The following is a 22,111-nucleotide window of genomic DNA, read 5'->3' on the forward strand; positions in this document are numbered from 1 at the left end:
CTCCCCAGAAAACACCTTAGATTATGTCAAATAAGAAACTAAATTAAAACTCAATTTTTAAAAAGTTCTTTATATTCCTCATATCCCTGTGTTTCTGTATGACCTAGCTGAAACTCCTGATCTTTAGTAAGGAGGGTTTATAAATGGGGCTGTAATGCAGGACTTGGCACTCTACTGCTGCTTTCCCTCCTGCAAATTATGCACAATAGATTCTCCTGGAGATGAGTACCAAAAAAAAAAGGCAAAAGCAAGGCAATTCCAAATAGGATGGAGGCATGGATTATTCTGGGGAAAAACGGTTTAGCAGCTGGCGATTGTAGCTTCTAGGTAATCTGTCTTAACTTGAGGGCATCCATGGATTTGACTGAAGTGAGTAAACATGTTAACTGGACTTTAGTTACAGAAGCCTCCAGGAGTTACTCCTGTGTGTTAATACCACTGCTGCCATCCCATAAAACCAATAAAGTTCACCAGCTTCACAGATAAACCCTTCTGGTGTGGCAGAAGTTGTCTTAAACCAAATCACTCCACTGACCCAGTTTACCGAGTACCCCCCCGGCAGATACACACGAGCTGCGGCCCAGCAGTAGATTCCCTTAGCAGGCTCTGACAAAGCCAACACATTGTGTAACAACACTGACTAAAATAAACTATTTCCAACTACCAGGTTTTTTTTGTGGAGTTGGCAGCCATGCTCTGTAAAATACTGCCAATCAATGCTACCTTGTCAGAAGTGTGAAAAAGGACATTTATTTGTATGTTGCAATAACTGTTTCTTAGTGACTTCTACAATTTGGCAGTGGGAGACAGCAGGAAGATCAGGAGTCTCTGTTCAGGGCTGAACCATGAGGGCTCAGGAGCTTTTTGGGGACTGGACTTGGTCACAACTGCTAAAGCAGTGAACAGGGGGAAGCCTATGCATTCCCGTGTGTGTTAAAAATAAAAAAGGGGAATTTAGAGGAACGTGGTGGCAGTGGTAGTAGGGATAAATCTTGGATTTAAGTGGTTTTTGTACACTTTCAAAAATTCTGGCTACGATATTTCACACTACTTACTTGGGTTTCGTTCTGCTTTTTAATGTTGCCTTATGAATCAAAAATGCATTAATCTTGTTTTGTGATGCTCTGAATGCCAGCACTTGCTTCTGTGATCATTTATTCACACTTCTTTTGACAGTAACGGTGAGGTTTTTCTACCAGTTTACAAAATTTGGGCTTGTGGCTTAGTATCTACTGTTACCTCATTTTCCTTTATCCTGACTTCAATCTAACTCTTGATTATACTCTTGGGACTGCTGCCCTCTTTCTGCCCAACTCCTTCCTCCCTCCTCCCACACCTCATGTGAGAAGGATCCTGCTTGGGTAGCATTTAATGTTTAGGATTAAACTATTTGTGAACTACTTAAAACATTGTGCTGCCATTCACAAACATGTCTTAGAAGACATGTTCCCCAGATGACGACCATCTCGGTTTCTCTGTGGTGAGGCACAGGCAGTAAAGCAGTACTGACACTGCTATCCACCCAGTATGGTACGGTAATCCTTTTCTTAAATTAGATCTATCTTCCTCAGAGAACATGTAGCAACAGCAAAAAAATAATTTTTTAATGTTTCCAACTTACAGGCTGGATGCAACACATTTTTCTCAAGGCAGTCAAGAGGAGGAGGTTGTAAATGGAAGTCCTTTCTCTTTGGTATCAGGGACCATACCAGTAACAGCTACAGGTCAGCCTCTGCAGTCTGCGTGGAAGCACATCCCCGTTAGACAACTGCAGGCACACTAACACGGGGGTCGGTAACATACCTGGCAGGCTCGAGCAGTGCTTAGTGCTGTGACATAGGCTAGTACAGCTGGGCCCTCGTTAAGGCAGTGTTTTCCCTCCAGAGTGGGAGCGGCGCAGGAAGAATGCCGTGCGGGGGGCCCCAGCCCACAGCCGTGACCCTGGTCCCTCGTGTCAGCGGTGAGTGTGTGCACCTAACCCGGGCAGGCAGCTCGGACCTCAGGTGCCTGCACCCTTTCTGGGCTGTGTCCCTTTCCTCGCAGTGGGGGGTTTGGGGTGCACACAGAGCCTGCCTGGCGCTCTGGAGGTCACCCCGGCAGGTGGGAGCAGCAGGACAGCAGGCAGAGGGGCCCTCGCCTCTGTGGGTGATGGCGCCCGGGCGGCCCGGGGCTTTACAGCCTGGACAAGTAGTGGGGAAAGGGAAACAGTGGGGAGTGCCGAACCTGGCTCCCCTGAGGCTCTCTCCACAGCTTTTCCACAACTCTGGTCTAAATGAAATGCATTTGCTAATCACTCCCTCCACTTAAAAATTTTAAACCAAGTTGCTAGCTGAACTTGCATTTCTGAAGAAGTGAAATCACATCATTTACACTGGAGCTTCAGCTTCTAGTTGCTAGCACAATAACATATCACCAGCAATGTTCTTTTTACAGATTTCCTAAGCACCAGTGTCTTTGATTCCAGCAATAATATTGGAAAGAAAACCAAGGCAAAAAGCTTGAATTATCTGTAATCTGTTCTGCTGACCTAATTCTGTCAGCAGCCCTGATTAAGCCCTGTCAGCAGAAGTCTGCTGCTGCTACCTGTGTATCTTCAGTACTTTTATCTGCTTGACATGTTCCAGAGACACATGGTTTATGAAAGCCACTTCCTTTAGAGAACTCTGCTCATCTGAACAGTTTCCTCATTGCTAGCTTCATTCTTTTGTCTCATTTCATTTACCAGTGCACTAACTCACTTTTATGCTTTTCTTCATGCCTGCTCTTCTACTACTTTTGCTTTTTCCCTTGACAGATGACATTTTTTCATCTCAGTGTATGTTTTAATTGGAATAAATGTATTGATCACACACTTTTCCTACCCAAATGCACAAATGGAAAGCTAAACTTGAAATCATTTTGCCATAAGTTACTTAGGCAGTGTAAGTTACACCATGGACTGAGGCACATAGCTTATGAAGTTGGATGCTGATTTATTCACTATAAGCTGTTTTGTGGCATACAGGAAAGATGCATAACTCTTAAGATACTGGCTTGAAACAATGTGAAGGGTAACAGAAGAGTTCATTTCTTCCTTCATCTCAGTCTACCCTTGCTTAATCTTCTGTTGCCTCTTTCTATATATCACTCCTTTCCTGGCAACATCTGGCACCAACGCATAGGCAAGTACCTTGATGTTGCCTTGGTGTGCTATTTGCATAAATGTAGAGAACAGCAAGAAAATAAATACCAATGAAAATAAAAAAGAAGATCCATGACAAAATACCTGCTGATTTAAAATATAAAATTAAATTTTTAGCACAAAAATTTCTACTTACAGGCTACTTAATGGAATTGAAAGTTCTCTGCATAAGAACACGAGTACCTGTGGAGTTGGCCATCACAGCAGGCCAGTTCACTTGTAGGACTTCCAGGGTGTGGTATGACTTTTTTGGTGAATGAATGATGCTATTATCTTCTAAGGGTTAACACGATCAACCTTTGAAGCTAATTGGAGGTGGTAAGATGACCTACTGGAAGAGCAGAGCATGGCCATATTTATGGTGACACAGATTTTTAAAACTTCTTTATCTCTCTCTAGCATTAATGATCAACAAAAAGTTACTCAGGCAAATATTTTTTACTTACGTATGCAAGTTGCTTGTTTGTTTATTCTTATGCAAAACTAATTTAGCTAAGAACTGAACTGCTGAGCGCTTTTTTATTAAACATCTGTTCTCAAATAGCCATATTTAGCCTAATAGTTTCCATCAGCAAAATAAGTTTAGAAACTGCTTTGCCACTGCTTTCCCCACCCCCTACTTCCACCACCCAGTGTGAGCTGTATTTCAGTGATGTTGTTGAAAATCAAGCTGCAGTTCTCTTGACAATAAAATGGTTGTTACGTTTACCGACACTGTAATTCCTCACACTGCAGTTACTATTATGTATTGCTAATGTAAAAACACTACAATTAACTTACTCTTCTTTAAAGAACTATCCATCTTATGCACTGAAAAAGTATGGAATATGCAGAATAAGATATTATCTTAAATGTAATGTCTCTTAAAATTTTAGGCTGGTTTGGGGCAGGGTGGGCGGGAATCATTTTAGGAAGATCCAAGGTACACTAACCACATAAGCTGCCTGAATCCATGTGTTGTCTACAGCAAAATTATCTTAAAAAAACCCCCAAACCCACAAACATTTATGTAAAAGCACACAGAATACAGTAGATAGCTTAACTGACAGCTTGGCAGACATGTGCATTCCAGCTTGTATGCCAGAAATGGAAAACAGAACATGGAAGAAGGGGATGAAGACATAGCCCTAAACCGTCTGCAGACACTCAGAAAAACAGATACATTATTTTCAGTGTTCCAAACTAGTTCTGCAGTACATCCATGCCCAGTTTGGAGAGAGTATATAAGGCCAGGTTTTCCAACCCGTGATATTCTGCATTGGGACAGGTTATTAAATGTTTGAAAGTGAAATAAAGGTATAGATTTGAATGATACACTAGAGAAAAGAGGAAAGAAACCTGCATTATGACTTTCGCTGTTTTGGGTGTGTGCCAACATTAGGGAAGAACTAGTTAGTTTAAAATTGATCCTGTTTAAAATACTGTAATTCATTTTTCTCCCAAGTAGTTACTAAACTAATTATATTTTTTTAATGTTCCAACTTGGACAATACAGCATGATTGTTTTGGTCTCAAAGTTTCATCACTCCATTTGATTTCTGATGGCAAACTAAACCTTCTGCTCTTTAATTTCTTTGCAGCATGATCACCACAGGCTAAAGCAGCTCTAATCAATTCTAGGTATCTGAAGTTGTTGTGCATGTCTGGAGTCTTGCTGGTGTTACTCAGTTATGATGTCTGCATAATGTAGATATTTTAACTTCCTCCGAGCAAAAGCTGAAACTTTTGTACTCTAATGGCTTAGGGAAAAAGCCCTATGAATATTTTCAGTAACTAACAAAAAAACCCTATTATGTTGAACTAGAAACATTCTAATACTGAAGCAAAGAGTTAATATTTAGATGGCAGGAGGGAATGAAAGATAAGTGATAATAATGTGCTGATGCATGAAAGACTTTGCATCAGCAGATGTGATACACTGATTGCATGCTTTCTGATACTATCAAGTAGCGTTTTATTTAAGTACAAAGAAGAAAACATGTAATTTTTATCAATCGTGTTTCTTGTAATTCAATAAGTAGCATTTCCAAAGACAGGTACTTTTTGTAAAAAGAACTAGGAATTTTGGATTGAACAGTGAGACAGTAACTTCTTTTTCAGAGGGATGCAAAACCCCAAATCCCACAATGCTGTCCTCTGACTATGCAAAAGTATGTAGAAAAATGTTACAGAAGAGAAACTTCACATGTGCTGTGTGCACCGACCTGAACAAATAAACTGCCTGTATTAAAAGGGATTTTTCCATATTCTTACTGTAAATGAAATACCTCTCTGATTCCTGTATCTTAAAGAAACTGAGTCAGTTGACGTACTGAGTATATATGGGTGTTCAGTGGTACGCCCATTCCCTGGTGCACTAATATGCTGTCTAACACTCAGATCCTCGAGGTCCTTAGTGATTTATCACGGTTGATTTATGAAGGACTGTCAGAAATATAACTTCCACTTTTCATCACACAAATGGACAAGAGTGAATACTATTTTTTTGTGGGAAAAAAACCCTGAACTTGAGAAGATCACAGCAAACTAGTCAGAAGGAAACCTGAGAATGAAATGAATGTGTAAATAGGAGCAAGAAATTTTCCCAACTCTTATGACAGGAAAGATACTTTTTAAAGCCAGTTGTGCTATTTTGTGGATGCAAAAACACGGAAACTAGAGGAAGGGTGGCACTTCCTAGTGGCCCATGCTGGGAAAACCCATGATTGGCATGTGAGGTTCTATTCCCAAATTTCTAATCTGAAGGGACAAATAGTGGACTCCGCCTGTTTTAGTGCAGTTTGAACTAAGACAATAGCACACTCAAAGTAATTTTAACTACAGCTTTGTATTACAGAAATAGCAGACCCTTCTCATGTCAGAACTTCCTGGGTAAATTACCTTCCCTTGGACTTGCTGTAATTCCAGTGCTCCCTGGAATAACAGGTAGATAATAATTAATTTCCTGGCACATGAAGTGCAGAGACTGGCAGGAAAAGCTTCTAAAGCAAGAAGCTTGCTATATAGTCAAATTAAAGCTAACATGACAGTTAAATTGTGGTAGCGGTATGATTAAGACCAACTGTAGAAAGCAAAATTGAAGTAACATTCCAGGCATGAGTGGTGACCCCTGGCATGTATAAGAAAGGGAGTGGGTGATCTAGAGCACTTCCATTAAATACTGAGAATAAATTTGGAGTGTGTCTTTAAATGCCTTACTAAATGATACAGAAATTACTGTTCACAAATTGGTTTTGTACTGAAAGATATGGTCATATGGCAAATGAACTCTGGGTATCTTGGAAACACAGGGTAATTTAGACTGTTTTAAAAATATCTTTAATTCATAAGTAAGAAGATTCTGCCACACCTGCCTTTGAGCAAAGTCTTCCTGACAATTTTTAAATGGTTAAATGGCTCAAAGAAAATGTAATGTAAATGAATGCTGTGGTTTTAGTTTTAGACTATTCGATAAACATGAAAATTTTATAAACAGCCATTCTGTATTATTTATATAATGTACTGGTCTGTATATTTTCTGACACCTCAAGTAGGCTGGGAGCTGTTAGTCACAAAGCAATTGTGGAAGGAAATCCACCTCCAGCTTACTGGCAGTGACCAAGAATTTTAAAGATTGAATGGACTTGAAAACATGCCTATGTTCAGTGCCAGTATTTAGCATGGCTCCTATTTAGATTGAGACCACTGAAATTACTGAAATTAAGAAGTTTCACTGTCATATCTGGCAATTGCTTTCATGATACTTTTCTTAGTATTTGCTACCACTCAGTGGGTTTCTGTAACAGCTTTACATGGCATCTATTTTCTATGACCCCTGGGAAAGTATTTTCTCTTACTGGTAGATAATGCTAGACATCTACCCGTACAAGCTCAAGAATGCTCATAAAGCAGTTTCTGACAGTGAGGAACTGTACTCAGAAGAGCACCATTTACTTTCTGTTAATGCAAATAGTTTGGGTTGTCTGCCTTAGCCTTTAAATAAGGGAAAACTTTATCAAGTATTTGCTCATTGGTCTGTCTGTGTTCTTGAGCATTTTCAGTTCTTTTCTATTGAAGATGTTCTAAAGCACTCAGTGGGAGTATTCCAGCAGGCTAGAACTGAATACAGCTATTTGCAAAGGGGTGGAAGGAACCTGATTGGATTTCAGACTACAGGTGTCTCTTTGAATGCCACACACAAATCACAGGGAAACCTAAACTGGCAGGAAGGAAAGCAGAGGTAATTAGGTCGAAGGCTAATTGTTGCCTAAGTTCATATATAGTAAAACTCCATCTAGAAAGACAGAGCATTAGCTTAACCAAACATTTTAAAATCAACTCTGAATGGTTGACTTGGGTTAAACTTATTTGGTAGATGAGACTCATGAAGGATCAGCCAGAGAGCGGCAGTATTAAGAATCTGTGTCCTGATTACAGGGTGAGACTGCAGGTTACTGGATACTGAGTCAAACTTTGCTACTGCATGCTGTCAAGTCTTTACATCCAGCTTTCCTTCATATAAAAAAGGCAGTGATATTGAACTGATCCTAAGGACTTTGTTCAGTTCCCTGCCTAAAAACTTCTCCCTCCCTCCTTAGGGAGGAAGTGCTAGTTGACACATATAGTGACACTGACAGTGAGGTGTGAGTCTCAGACTGTAGCTGGAGTTCTAGGAAGGTAGGAATGCATTGCTGTGATGCACAGAGCATGTTGTGTGGCATATGTTGCCTTTATTTCAGGGCATGAAATTGCCGATTCTGGCAATTTTGCTTTATGAATGCAAAAGTGGGCACTTCAGACAGGTATCATTTAAGCTCTGGGTGTCATAAGAACTCAATACTCGCTAGAACATAGTACAGCATGCTCAGATACTGATGTTTATACATTGTATGAAGCATGGCATTTTTATTAACTTCCTCTAAAATTCAACTAAAAATACTAAAAATTTTCTGACTGAAAATGAGACGGTCAATAGGTGGAAGGGTGACTTGAGACAAGACCTAAAGCAACGACTGGAGTGTTGCTGTTGGTACTTGATAAGAAAGGTGGTAGAAGGCAAAATTGGAGAATTGTGGTAAAAGAATAGGAAAAATAGTAAAGAATGAGAATAGTTTATCCTACAAAATAGTTTATCTGAAGTTTTATAAGTGCGGATCGGGAACATTCTGTGAAAGTCAGAAGCCCCATTAGTGAATGAAAAAGGATCATCAGAGTATATTGCACAGTTAGAGCATTATGCAAATGCATAGCTAGAGGTAAAGACGTTGGTAATGCCTTAGAAAACCCATAAACATGAAGGGGAATACAGAGGAAGCAGGGAAGGATCACAGTCTTAAAAGGGAGGAAGTTTCATACAGGGAAAAATATGGATGAGAAGTGCAGCGTACTGAGGTTAGTAGGTAACAGGACTAGTAAATATTGGCCTGTAATGGTCAGAGACTCTGCATAGGTCATAGTTCTGCTTTTTTGGGGTGGAGATGATCTGTGATGGCTGTTAGCTATGGCTCGGTCACCACAGTTAAGGTCCAGAGGTCACTTTAAACGTACATTGGCTTTCCCCAATACACGAGGCTGGAAGCAAGAAATTCTCTAATAATATATCTTTCGCAAGATCAAGTATTCTTTCTGCCAGAGGGCTGCTTATGTGGGTTAATACTTTCTGCAGCTGTCTCCTAAGTCTGTTCCTATTTAGGTCTGGTAACTAAAACTCTGAGCCAACTGAAAAGCCATGCTGACTGTCCATTTAGCCAAAAACTGCAAACTGAGTAGAACACCAAAGATAGTAAAATACAACCCCTCAATCTTACCATCCATCAAACCAAGATGTGGAAAGACAGAATTGAGCACAGTCACATTTCTATACTATTCTATACAAGCTTGAACTTGGCAGGTGGCTTATGCAAAACTAAAGCATGGCAAATTTGAAGAAAATATAATAAAGACTTGAAAGAGGCTGTTCCTTTGAAGCGCCAGCTTTATTTAACCAGGTCAGCTCACAGTTTCTTCCTTCACGTCAGTGTCTGACTTTAAGAAATGCTATTATGACTGAATACTAGGAATGAGAGAAAGGAAGAATAGCTTGAAATTGAGGAAAGCAAACACCTTGAAGGGAGAACTAGGCATTATATCTTCCCATAAGGGCTTTCATTAACTTCCTTTTTTTTTTTTTTTTTAATGGCATATTGTAGAAGATGCACAGGCAGCTTCCTTTCTATCACGAATGACTGTCTTTGTCTTGAAATACCTCTCCTAAAACAGCTTTGGGCCTCTCTACTGCTAGAAAATGCAGACAATCTTCAAGCACAAGCTTGCCTTCTTGTCTTTCAGCTATTTCCCATTAAGATTGTCCACTACTATCTGATAACAACACTGTGCTTCTTGTCTGTTGCAACTGTATAAAGCTGTGAGAGCTCTTGATAAGTATGATCCAGCCTCTCTGGTTGTTTTGTCCTGTGACCCAGCTGGCTATTCCCTCTGTAAATTCCTTTAATAGCAGCCAAATCAAAGCTCCCCCTTAATACCGAAGCAGATTCCTGCAGCTGTGTCCTTCCTGCTAACCTAGTAAAGGTAGAAGTGTTTAATGCAATCTGAAGGTAAAGTTGATGATGTCTTTGCACCTAGTATTATCTCCTTTGATTCACGGTGAACTAACCTTCAAAGCACTTGAGCACTCCTTTGCTATTTGTACTGTTCTTCCCTTCTAAGCATAAGCAGCGTACAGCTAGACTGGGTTTACACAATAACCAACCCAGCTAGTTTAGAAAAAGGCCATGCCTTTCCCTGTAGTGAACTAAAACTTAATGGACTGTTTGTCCTATTCACAATGACACCTTCTAGTACCCATTTGCTTTGCAATATGGTTCTACAAGCAATTCACTTAAGTCAGAGATGTAAGCCTGTAGAAGTCTCAGATTTATACTGTGATCACTGTGTTGTTATTTAAGCAAGCAGTTACTAAGACTGGAAAAGATGTTAATGGAACTGTAGGAGCCTAGAAGAATCTCAGTATGCCTCAGTGTCCTCTAAGATTGTGGGTTTTGACTTACTATAAGTTAATATGCAAGCTGTATGTACACCTGGAATTCAGTTACCTCAGAAGAGCTATAGCAAAAAATGTGTAACAATCTGGCATCCATAATATTAAACATTATACAAATGTGAAATTGATTTTACAAGTATTTCAGAATTCAGAAGTCATTCAGTATCAAAATGAGATTGATTTTTATATCCATTTATATGTAAATACATACACACACACATATATATAAATTTAACCTTTCTACAAACATATGATAGATGACCATAGTTCTTGATCCCAGAGTACAGTCAAACTTCTTCAGTTTATAGCTGTTCAGTCTACATGTACTAGAGTTATGACCAAGAATAACTCAATGAAACAAGAGTTTATATAATTACTTCATAAAAGAACTTTTATTTAACATTAGACTGTCTTGGTAAATTAGGTTGATAGAAGCAACTAATTTCAGCACTAATGGAGCCAAGTACCTGGTGAGTTCATGACTTGACTTCAGTTTCTTCTACTTGAGGTAGTGCGTCCCAAACTGGTTCCTGAATGTGTTCAGGTATTTTCTCTATCTTAGTCTAAAAGGAAAGCAAAGCAACTAATTTATTACACCACCTAGTTAACATCTAACTACCTTGCTTTATTTATTCTGGTTTGAGAGATTTATCAAATTAAAAATGCCACCTAGTGACATTTTCAAGCAATACAGCCTCTTTACCATTTAATACTTTGGAAAATGTTCCTTCCAAACTACACACATCTCTGCTGACTTTCTAAAGACTTCAGTAGTTTTTTGTACTTGCATCAGGACTTAGCCTCATAACAGTTAATAATGTGAGATGGAAATTTACCTTTTTTACTTCCATGGCAACCCCTTCAGGTAAGTTTCGTTGAACGTACTCCAAGTAAACTGCAGCAGTACTGCTTGTTAGGTATTTTAACTAAAACAGAAGTAATGTTTTTTTAATGAACTACTATTAATAATACTTGAAACAGAATAAAAAAAAAAATGCCCTAGCTTTTCTAGCTCTTGCTACAGGATTCAACATCTTACAGGAAAGGCAGCTTCCAAAATATTGAACAGAGCCAGCTGAGCCGTACACAACTCTCCTGTAAACATAAAGTAGTTATTTCACTCCGTGCAACTGCGCATACTGCCTGTGATCACATGCATTGATATGATGGAATTGGTGGATCCTAACACAGGTATTGGATGAAATTAATTACAGGTTCTACAAGAATTACCAGCTTTTGTATACTCTCAAAGTTCAAGCCTGTTATAAATCCTGCAACATCAGAATTCTATTGAATTATTGATTTTCTAGTTTCTCCTGAATGGCAAAAATAGTGCTTATGGTTTGTGGGCAGCCATTTGTACTGCACTAATGTCTGGGGACTTAAAGCAAAGTCCCATTTTGCTAAGCACCATGCAAATATACAGTAAGGCACCCAGAGGCCACAAAATGTTGGTAGTAAACCTTTCTTCTAAGAAAGTCGACCACAACTGCATTCTAAACCACACAGAAGTCTGTGTCATCAGCCAAGAGCTAGTGGTTTGTATACGCTTCCTTTCTTGTATTTCCCTCGCACAGTTCTAGCCTGCCACATGAAGTTGCATAGGGCAAAAGAGTATGTGTGTTCAAAAATAGCAGACAAACTCAAAAAGAACAGAACCCTTAGTGACCGGTAATGACAATGATTTAGTTGCATTTTCTTCCCTTCTGGAGAAAGCGCCTATCCCACTGTTTCTTGGAAACCAAGATCATAAAACATATAACTCTTGATTCTACCTTATTTTTTAGTCATTCTTTCAGCTGTTAAAATGATGGTCAAAATCAGCCTTTTGATCCACAAATTATGTAGGCTGTACATTCAGAATAACTTGCAGTAAATCACATGTACCCAGCTCAGCTGCTTTCTGCTTTTCCTTGCATCCTCCTTCACAACCTAAGTACATTGGAAGCTTGTGTTCGCTCCTGAACCAACATCTATTAACATATTTGAATTGTGCACCTAGAACATAACTTTTTTTTTTTTTTAACATCTTTCTTACCTCCAAACACAGGTAATGCGTTCTCATTTCATATTGAACTCTGTGCTTCTTGTAAATGTGTACAGATTTTAGAAGTGTCAATCGTTCTATCGTCTTTGGAGGTTTATATCTGAACAAAGCACAAAAAGAAAATTCAATTTTATATAAAGCATGCTAACACATATCTGAAAGATTATGCTGAAATCCCTGTTCTTATTTGACATTCAGAAGATATAGAAGGAAGTATTAAACACTGGTACAGTTTACTATTAACCCACATGGGCATGGTTAATGCTCGGGTACTAACAAGCATTAGTTCAGGGAAGCTAGAGCACTGACAACTGTACTTAGAGTACTGTCAGTATCCTTCCTGTAGTTAAAATGCACTTCTAGTGCGGCAGTGCTGAGTGTAGAACTGCTGCTGCTTTCTCATCACTACACTGCCATTTAAGAAATGTTAGATTTATAATCTGAGAAAAAAATGTCAGACTACACCTGTTCCTTCCGAAAAAGAGAAAATACTTCTAAACACAGAACCTGAATTACAGTAGATGACATAAGAAGCATCTGACACCACATCACTCTACAGATCAGTTACTTACACTTTTTCAACAGAGATGCCAAGTTCTTCAGCTGCAAGCACTGCAAAATATTCATAGCTGTTCAACACAGCTTCATCGTGGCCTTTAACTAAAAGGGACAATCTCTTGTACAGTGTTTCTGGCTCATCTGAAATAGATACCTGCATTTTTAAAGAAAGATCGAGTGTTACCACTCCATGTGCTCCTTAATGCATGCACTGTGTATTTTCTTAGCCTGTGCACACCATTTGCAACAGAGGAAAAAAACCCACACACTGTTAGCTGCTTAGTTTAGTTTATCTGCAAGTCTGACAGTATTACCTTGATTGACAGTTCTCACTTGTCAGGGAAGGCAAAAGTGTGAAGATATACCTAACTACCTCTGAAGATTTAGGTAAAATTTCTTGAACGTAAAAGGAAAGGGAATGCCAGATAAATATAAGGAGGACAACACTAGCAAAGGCCAGAATGAAACTTATTGTTAAAGCAAGTCTGGTGCAGCAGTATTTGTATTTTAAATAGCGGTGTAAGCATACATGAAATTCTCAGACTTCGCTTAGATATGGACAGTAACCAAAATTCTCACTGTTATAAGACTACTTTAAACATAGTAGGTTCCCCAGGTATATTATCCTTTGTGTTTGTCCAGGTACAAGTTCACAACTTTCATTTAAAAATTTGTGACTTTCAGTTAGAGCTTCAATTTCTGACGCCCTGGGCTCACTGATTATCTGAAAAGCCTCGATGTGTCCAGGAATCACAGGTTTACTCCCAGGCAGTTTAGCACAGTAAATCCAGCAGGTACCAGACAGGGCAGGAAGGCTGTGTTTGCACTGTAGATCTAATACTGCCTCTAAGATTTTGGCTTGCTTGCATGTATTATACAGATTGAGCATGTGTTACTGAAGTCCTAGTCAAAATGAAAGCATTTGGAATCTAAAAGCAAGATATCCACCACATGCCTTCATGAACTTCCCACCTCATCAGCCCTGGGCTCCCAGCTTCCAAGCCAGAGACAAAGGCCCTGGGCTGATTAAGCTGGTGCAGGCACTGAACTGGATGTGGCCAAAAAGCCAGTATTTCATAGTTACAGCTCCAGAGAGAAGGAAGAAAATTACTAAGAGGCAACTGTGAGCTACAGAAATTTTGCTTAGAAAAAAAAATCTCAAATACCAATAATCTAAAGTCTTTCTTTCTCTAGAGCAAATCTGACATCATTAAAACAGAGCTTAAAAAAGCTGCAATAAAGATATTCAGGTATTTTCTATACACCCTCTTTATTACTAAGACGCTATACAAAATACTATTCTATAAAACACTTACCAAAGGATTAGTCTTAGGCTCCTGTGTATCAACATGGGATCCAGCCAGCCGTGCTCCCATCAAGTTGGAGCTTCTAGAAATGTGGTAATTGGGAAAGCATAAAATAAGTCATTATAGTTGGATTTAATTTTTTTTTTAGGGAGTGTGGAGAAGCGGAAAGGAAGGCCTTTTCTACTTACAGAAGAGAACACTGCTTTTGCAAAATTCTGCTTGCATAATTGACAGAAAAAGCTGATCCCTGTATAAAACAAATAGGTTATCGATTGTTTTTCCTGAACTGAAAAGCAGCCAGTTAATACAGGTTTATTAAAGGTTACTTTTTGCACACTGAAACAGAATACATTCCTAGGCATTGATCTGCCAAACTACAAAGTTTGCTCTGTCAGAAAACGCAGGAGAACAGGAGCTTGGAAATGTATTTTAGTATACAACAGCATCCAAAAAAAGGAACACATTAACAGAACAATGTATCAGTTTGAACTTACTAGTGATGCACCTGAATAGCAATCGCAAAGCATTTTTTCAGCAGAAAAATGTATTTTGTGTGGCATCAGATACCATTTCTGTATATGATAATACTTTCTCTTTAGTTTTACTTTCATAGCACAATATGTATCAGTTTTGTCAAGTGACAAGCCTAAGTAGGACTTGCTGTTGTAAAAGTAATTGAAAACAGTATTTTATTAATGCAAAAAAACCAACTTCTGAATTAAACTGGAAATTTCCTTTTTTTTAGCAAAAAGTTCCTTATGATTTCGAACACCTGTTTTTTCTGAAGAGAACATTTAAATAAGAATACCTCTAACAAGTAAGTGAACCATAGTTAAAAGATAACATGTTTTTAATTTGTTAAAAAGGGAATACAACTCTTGATTAAGATGTAATATTACTGTCTTTCATACCAGCATAATTGCTCCCTTCTGATCATTATATGGCTTCTAGCTTCCTTTCTCTAATTCTCAATTTGGCAAAGTTATAGACTATTTGAGGAGAGGAAAAAAACAAAACAAAACAAAACAGCCCAAACAGAAACCAGAACTCTCAATTGCTTTAGAGAAACTTAGGGCTGAAACAGAATGCTGAAGCAAAATTAGCGACTTATCAGGCCACTTGCTCTTATTTAACAGGTGCTGGAGTGATAGCTTTAAGAGAGAAGACAGATATCCCACACATCAGTTATGTAGGTGACCGTATAATCAAAACATCAGCAAACTGCCAGAACTGACACTTTTCCAGGTAATCTTAATTTACCTGCTCATGGATATGCATAACTAACTATACAATGCTATCAAGACCCTAACCTTCTCCAATATGCATTATATATTAATTACAGATCAGCAGTGAATGAAGCTGTTTTCTGAAGTAATTCTGCCGCCTTCACTGTTTACACTACACATTCTGCATCCGATAAGGAAGATGCCTGCAGGAGGAGGCAGGAAAGTCCTGTTTAGAAATCTGACTGTTGTCTGTAGAGCACAGCTCAATGTCTCCCCTTAGGCAAGCCTTTCAAATCCAGGTGTTCACAGATGAGCACCAGGGTTATTCTTAATTGCATGACACAATAAGCAACTTTAAGAGCATTGAATATTTGCTGCTATAGTTGATGACCATTCTGAATATTTCAAAGTTCATGTTGGGAACTAACTGAGCCTTAATACCAAAAATTAAAGACATACATATGATAAAATGATCTCAATCTTTGCACTTCAATTCTCTATCTTTGAAGTGAGAATACTGCCTCCTTTTCCCTCAATGCCAATATGAAATACACTATCATCACCTGACATCACTTCAGAGAGCAGGCAAGCCTATAAGCATAAAAGGCTGTATTCAGTGCAGGGCTTAAACTGTGTGTGCAAGTGTATAGCACAGAACCTAACCCCAGATGACAAACATATAACTACTGACTGGAATTTTAACTAAAACTTCTATCTGGTTTTGTTTTTTGGGTGTGTATGCAGTCTTTGCTGTGTATTCTTTTACTTCTAACTGCTTAATCTTGTAATAGAGATTTATTATTTGCATGCAACATTGTGTTATGTGGTTTCGGATACAAAAATTTCTGTCTTCTTGTAATAGAGTCAAACAAAACATGATGGAACAGTAGAGTTCTATTCCACATACCAAGCTCTGCAGCCTTTACAATAATCAGTGATTGTGCATATTATTCCCACCACATGCCATCTCCTTTTGTTACTAATTATGCAAGTACGCATGGAGTCAAGTGTTTTTGTAAAATAAAATGAAAAGGTGATCTGTACAAATCTGGACAAAATGTTGAGTACCTCAAGTAGTAAAGATAGTGTTCAGCAGGCAGTAAAGTATATTTTGCTTACTTCATTTTGCAATTTAAACAGACTTTGTGCACTGTGGCCATCGTAGAGGGTGAAAAGACACTCGGGCTACAACATTACAGAACTGATGTTTCCTGTGTGAACCAAGGCCTTGCACAAAACAAAACTAGCCCTCCCCTAATGCAAAATAACATCTTTGTTCAGCTGAAAGATTCTGAAGTACTCAGGAGACAGATACTTGAAAGGCAAGCACGTCAGAACACAATGCATACACAGAACAGTTTAGGGCTTCAGAAAATGACTATGAAACCCCGAACATCAAATTTTCTCAACCTGAGAGAAAATAGTCACTCTTTAAAAGTCAAAACGAGCAGAAAACATAAACAGTGTAAAAAGTTTTCCTATTTTTTTAACATTGTAATTTCGAAATTTACAATTTTTAAGACCAGAAACAGGCTTGGCACATGACCTCCAAATCCAAGTCATCATCACTCTGCGTCATCCCTTACACCCAGAGTAACCGCCACAAAAACAGGTCTGCAGGAGTTCGGAGGACCCGCTCCGCCGATAACAGGGGGCAGAGACACAGCCCCGCGCTGCGAAACTCCAACCTTCCCGCAGCCAGAAGGAAGCCACCTGCGATCTCCCCTGCCCGCGGGAGCCCACCGAGAAGGGCGGGCCGGCTCCAATACGGCTCACACCCGGGACGCGATGCTGGGGGTTTGCACAGCGCCGAGCACCGACCCTCAGCCATGCGGCTGAACCTGCGCGGCTCCCGCTCCCTTCTCCGTCTCCCCCTCGGGAGCGAAGACACCTTAGGAAAATGAGAAGAAAAGGAGAACAGCGCTCAAGCATCCCTTCTCCCGCCACACACCCCACCTGACAGAGCCGCCGCCACAGCCACCTCGCCGCCATCTTGTCTCCGCCCCCAACTCGCCGATCATCGCGCTCGGCCCGGAAGGAGAAGAGCGGCCTCACCCACCACCCCCCTCCTCCCCGCCGCCGAAGACCCAGGCGACTGAAGAGCGCCCCCGCCGCCATGGCGGAGCGAGCACCCTCGGTGAGGCGGCGGCACTGCGGCACCCTCGGGGGTGGGGTGACGAGTTGGGAGCTCGTATGGCGCCATACCAGCTCCCAACTCCTCTCCCCACCCCCGTCCCCGCCTCCCCCGAGCGTTGCCTCAGTAAGGGGCTGAGGCGGTAACGGCTCTCCTCACCTCCTCGCGCGCCCAAACGGTTTCCCGCTAACGGTCGCCCCTCTTTCCCCTCACACGCGCTCTCCGTCCCGTTTTCCCGGAGAAGGTACCCGCTGCCGGAGGGTAGAAAGCAGAAATTGTTCATTTTCCCGACCCCGACGCAGGGCGGGTGACACTGTTTTTTGCTGAAGGTGTGAGGTAAAAGGTTTCTTCAGCTTTCTCCCCCTTCCTGACAACGCTTTTTACCACAACTCGTTCTTACCAAGAATACTCATGTCCAGCACTAAGTTTAGAGGTGAATACATGAAATATTTTCAGGAATCCTTTGAAAAACAATTACACATGAACCTCGTTTTAATCCTTCCCCCCCTCTTAAAAATAGCTAAAAAAAAAAAAAGTATACAAGCCTGTTAGCAAAACCCAGCCAACTGTATTTTACCAAAGTATAAAAATGACTGGAAATGTCATACAAACTCCCTTCTTTTTACACATAGATGTAGCAGTTAATATCACAACACAAGTTCTGATTGGTACCAAACATTTAAGGGGGAGAGGGGATAATAAACAAGTACTAATTCACATCACTAAGCCATCCTAACACACACATCCAGGTAGGTAGTAACCTGAAATTAAGCTGTGTGCAAGTCAAACGCTAACAGCAGGCACCTGAAACCAGCATAGATCACAAGCTATATCAAACGTATATTTTTTTATTTTGTTACTTCCTCTGCTACCTAAAATTACAGTCTGCTTTTTACACTAAAGCACCTAAAATATTTACAACCATCTTCTAATAAAATAACACTTAAATATTGAAAATAAGATTTTTCTCATAAAATATGTTTTCTATATGTACAGGTTTTATCAAAGATGACTAAATTCAATAGTGAACAGTTTTCCATCAACCATCAGCAAGAGAATAAGTTTTCTGAAATAAAACTATGTCCAACTTATGTACAAATAGGCAGAACAGCATCTGTTTAACATCAGCCAATGCAACACTTAATAATAATGAAGTTGATGTCTGAGGCCTTAATCGTGTACTGCTTAAATGTGTATTTCTTTTTTTCCTTTATGAATAACTTCTTTGGTTATCATTGTTCTATTATCTTCTTGGCTGTACAATAAAACAGCACCCAATTTATGTTACAGAACCAGGCATATATGTATGTATATATATTTTCATATATACTAAGTTTAGCACAGATACCTGTCCAATTGTTGCTAGAAAAGTTCCACTGTAGTTTATTTAATATAGAGCTGCTCTTCAGAATCAAGTCCACAAGTTTCTACTGTCTTTCACTCTGTTCTTCAAGCAGAACTCTCACTGACTTCAATTATCGCTTTGCTCAAACACTCAGGTTTTTTCCCCACTGTTAACGGGGGAATCTGAAAATGTTTCCATTTTCCAGTGTAGCAGCCGTTCTTAGAAAGATCCTTAGAAGTTCAAAATGATCCAAGTTTGGAAGAGAAAGAATAGACTCTGCTGGGTTGCTTCTAACAGGCTCCTAAAATCCCAACACAAGTTACTGCTCACAAAAACCTCCACTCTGCAAACCACTAAGAATTGCACAAGCTACAATATTTATTATCAGTGGATCTAGTTGGCAGCATAGAGCTGAACACCCGGTCTGCTGAACCTGGGTTACGTGGCCCCTGTAAAAGTGACATGTCACAGCATGGACAGGAACTGCTGGGAGTGTGCTGACTGGCAGTTTGGGAAAGAAAAGGCGGCTGCTGCCTGATCTCCTGAATCTCACAGGTACAGTAACTGAGAACATCATCCCTTACGTAGGCAGAGGGAGTGAAATTCCACTCGCTGGTCAAAACCAACCAAGAAAATCTCTGGAACAACCTCAAAAAACACTAAAACAAACCATGTACACAGGAACTTCACTAACCAGAAACTGAGAAGGGATTTTGATTTTCCTGAAAGGTTGTTCTTTAGTATCAGAACATTTGACCTTAAAGTAGAAACTTCAGGTCATTTGGCTTCACATACTTGGCTTTGACAGAGAAGGCACCTCTCTGCCAATGAGTCCCACTGGTTTTGAACTTGTATGGTCTGGTACCCTGATACAAAAGTGCTGTGATTTACCCTCATTTTGCATAGTTATACAAGGAAGACAGTAGAAAATAAGATCCATCATCTCTCAGATTCTGCTTAAGATGTTCGGAATGTGGCAAAAAAAAATGAATAAAACCCAACCCATAAAAAAACCCAAACAACCCTGAAACCTGGAAGATCTGAAATCAGTCTTACAAAATACTTTATAAAGTTAGCAATACTCTTCCACTGTGCAAAATTCACAAGAAAATCAGTGCTGCTACCTGTGAAAGCTCTAAAATCAGTATTCATATTCTGTAATTAAAGGTCCACTCAACCTAACTCCAATTCTTCCTTAAGTCTTTAATTCTGCAAGGTACAATTCTTTTGAGATCCTATTTGCTGAAAACACCAAATCTATATTTATATAAATGGTGTTAGACATCCAGCCTGTAGACCTGAACCTAAGAGAGGAAAAATGGTAGTTAAACATTAATGTCAACTCACCTTTGGATTGTTTTACTAAATAAACAACATTAGAATTTGATGTAATGAGGAGGACTGAAAATGGCACCGGAGTAACACTTCACGCCTACAAGTAAAAACTAACATGTGCTGAAGGCATATTCTCCATCAATCTCTGTTCCACTGGCACGAAGGTCTCCCTGTATTTGCCTGGTGAGACAGCACGCTCCTGCCTTGCTCAAGCATACATTCTCCTAAAACCACCGAGATGGCTATTCAACAGGGTGATTTATTGTCACAGCAAAATATATCTCCAGTGCAATCTCATTACCAAGGCAGTGTTCCTGATTCAGTGTTCCCATCAGATGATGTGAACAACAATACAATCATCTCCTTTCTTCAACCCTTGAATTAGGTAATTTTAAAATCAGTAGATCAAAACCTTGCTAAAATGGAAGCTCTAAAATGTACAGTGTAACCAATGCTTTTACAAACTGCCTAACATGTATGCATTAAGGCAAGACAGAACTGAAAAAGTACTGTGATACTACAGATTATACAGTCACTCCTGTAACTATTCCACAGCTAAATCAGAGTAATTTTTTTTTCCCCCACCTCCCTTAACATGACAGCACAAGGACAAAGAATGTAATCATCTCCTTAACAGAGATGACATTTAGTCTCTGGAAGATGCTGGAAATGATCCAGTACAGGCAAAAAAAAAAAAAAAAAAAAGCTTCATCAGAAATTTGTGAAGATCATTCTTGTAATTAGGCTAAAGTGAAACTTCAGTTATAGACTAAAGATCATACTGGAATTATCTGGAGGGAAGTGATAGCAAAACCATGAACTTCTATAATTAGTGGCCTTAAAAGTTATCAGCAAAATGAGCTCAGATAAAAACACCTTATAAGAATATTTGTACCAATTATTTATTTTTTCCCCAAAAACACAAATTAATAAAAAAAAAGGGAAAAAAGCAGATTTCTTTTTTTCTAGACCTGGATAAAAGAATTATAATTTTCAACAGGTAGTTTACAATCATCGGGGAATAAACGAGCAGTCCAGGTTTCCTGACTGATCCATTCAGGGTGTGCTCAGTAGCTGTCTTTATCGAACAACTTTATTTACAACTCAGCATCATCCTGCAGTAGATCTGCATCTTCATCATCCAATAAAAGGTCAGCATCCATGACTTCATTCTCTTCCATGACACCACCCAACTCCTGAACAACATCATCATCAATGTCACCAACATTTTCAACATGTTTAACCAAACTCATGTGATCCAGAGGGATCAAACTATGCCCAACTGGCCCAGTAGTTCTCGCAATAGTGGCTGCCATTTCTGCTGCCACAGCAGCTTTCTGAGCCTTCTGCCTTTGCTGTTCTTCTTGTTGTCTGTGAGTCTTCATATGAGCATTGCGGCTTTTGATTTTGAAAAATACCCTAAGTTTTAAAAGAAAAAAAAAAAATCAGATAAAAATGCATTGCTTTTGAGGAAGTGAGCCAAAAAAGACTCAACAACCTATCAGTACATTTGCTTCCTTATCCTGAAATAGAAGTCAGTGAAGTCTGCAATGCCACGGTGAGAATTTCAGGGACAGACTACCAGATTTATACATCCTGACAGTACGAAAATGGCCTACTCAGACTCTGCCACAGGTACTTTGTAGCGCCCACAGTTGCTTCAGTATCTCTGCACATCCTAATTCTCCCTGTACTTAGTTTCACTGCAGTCTTGCACAACAGGGAAACAGTAAAGGAATCCCATGTTAGGATGGACAAACTCAAGCACAGAAACACAAAGTTGTCCACTGTCACATGAAAGTCTGTGATGAAGCAGGAAGCTGGACTGTCAGATGTAAAAATTCTAGCAGGTTTCTGGAAAATTGAAAGTAAATACTGCAGGGGAAGCATCCAAAACATCATGCGAACCAATCTCTGAAGGTTCTGGTAAGAGGACATATCATCTAAAGGGAAACTGTTC

General features: G+C 39.6%; 2 protein-coding genes across 11 annotated transcripts in view; both read right to left on the reverse strand.

Moving 5' to 3' along the window:
• Positions 1 to 2,955: 2,955 nt before the first annotated feature.
• Positions 2,956 to 17,381, reverse strand: MRPS10 (mitochondrial ribosomal protein S10). Of its 5 annotated transcripts, none has more exons than XR_004406559.2 (9): positions 17,294 to 17,381; positions 14,300 to 14,358; positions 14,121 to 14,193; positions 12,819 to 12,958; positions 12,238 to 12,346; positions 11,036 to 11,125; positions 10,667 to 10,762; positions 3,365 to 3,512; positions 2,956 to 3,189 (listed from the first exon to the last, which is right to left on the reverse strand). XR_004406559.2 is itself a non-coding variant. In XM_032989137.2 (8 exons), exons 1-7 carry the CDS (start codon positions 17,327 to 17,329, stop codon positions 10,676 to 10,678), a joined length of 594 nt encoding a protein of 197 aa, XP_032845028.1. In that variant the 5' UTR covers positions 17,330 to 17,381; the 3' UTR covers positions 2,956 to 3,512; positions 10,667 to 10,675. The 5 variants fall into 5 exon arrangements, 3 of the variants coding, with proteins under 3 accessions (XP_032845028.1, XP_042645678.1, XP_042645679.1); XR_004406558.2 differs by having other exon boundaries at positions 2,956 to 3,268; XM_032989137.2 differs by having other exon boundaries at positions 2,956 to 3,512.
• A 638-nt stretch (positions 17,382 to 18,019) lies between these two features.
• TRERF1 (transcriptional regulating factor 1) overlaps positions 18,020 to 22,111 on the reverse strand; it is a 105,345-nt gene continuing 101,253 nt past the window's right edge. For all 6 annotated transcript variants that reach the window (XM_042789740.1, XM_032989135.2, XM_032989133.2 and 3 more), the window contains one exon: positions 18,020 to 21,570. In XM_042789740.1, the coding sequence (XP_042645674.1) occupies positions 21,249 to 21,570 (322 nt within the window). In that variant the 3' untranslated portion in view covers positions 18,020 to 21,248. The remainder of the gene's footprint in view (positions 21,571 to 22,111) is intronic.

Source organism: Tyto alba, unplaced genomic scaffold, assembly GCF_018691265.1.
Source record: "Tyto alba isolate M040663 unplaced genomic scaffold, T.alba_DEE_v4.0 Super-Scaffold_16, whole genome shotgun sequence".
Classification (NCBI taxonomy): domain Eukaryota; kingdom Metazoa; phylum Chordata; class Aves; order Strigiformes; family Tytonidae; genus Tyto; species Tyto alba.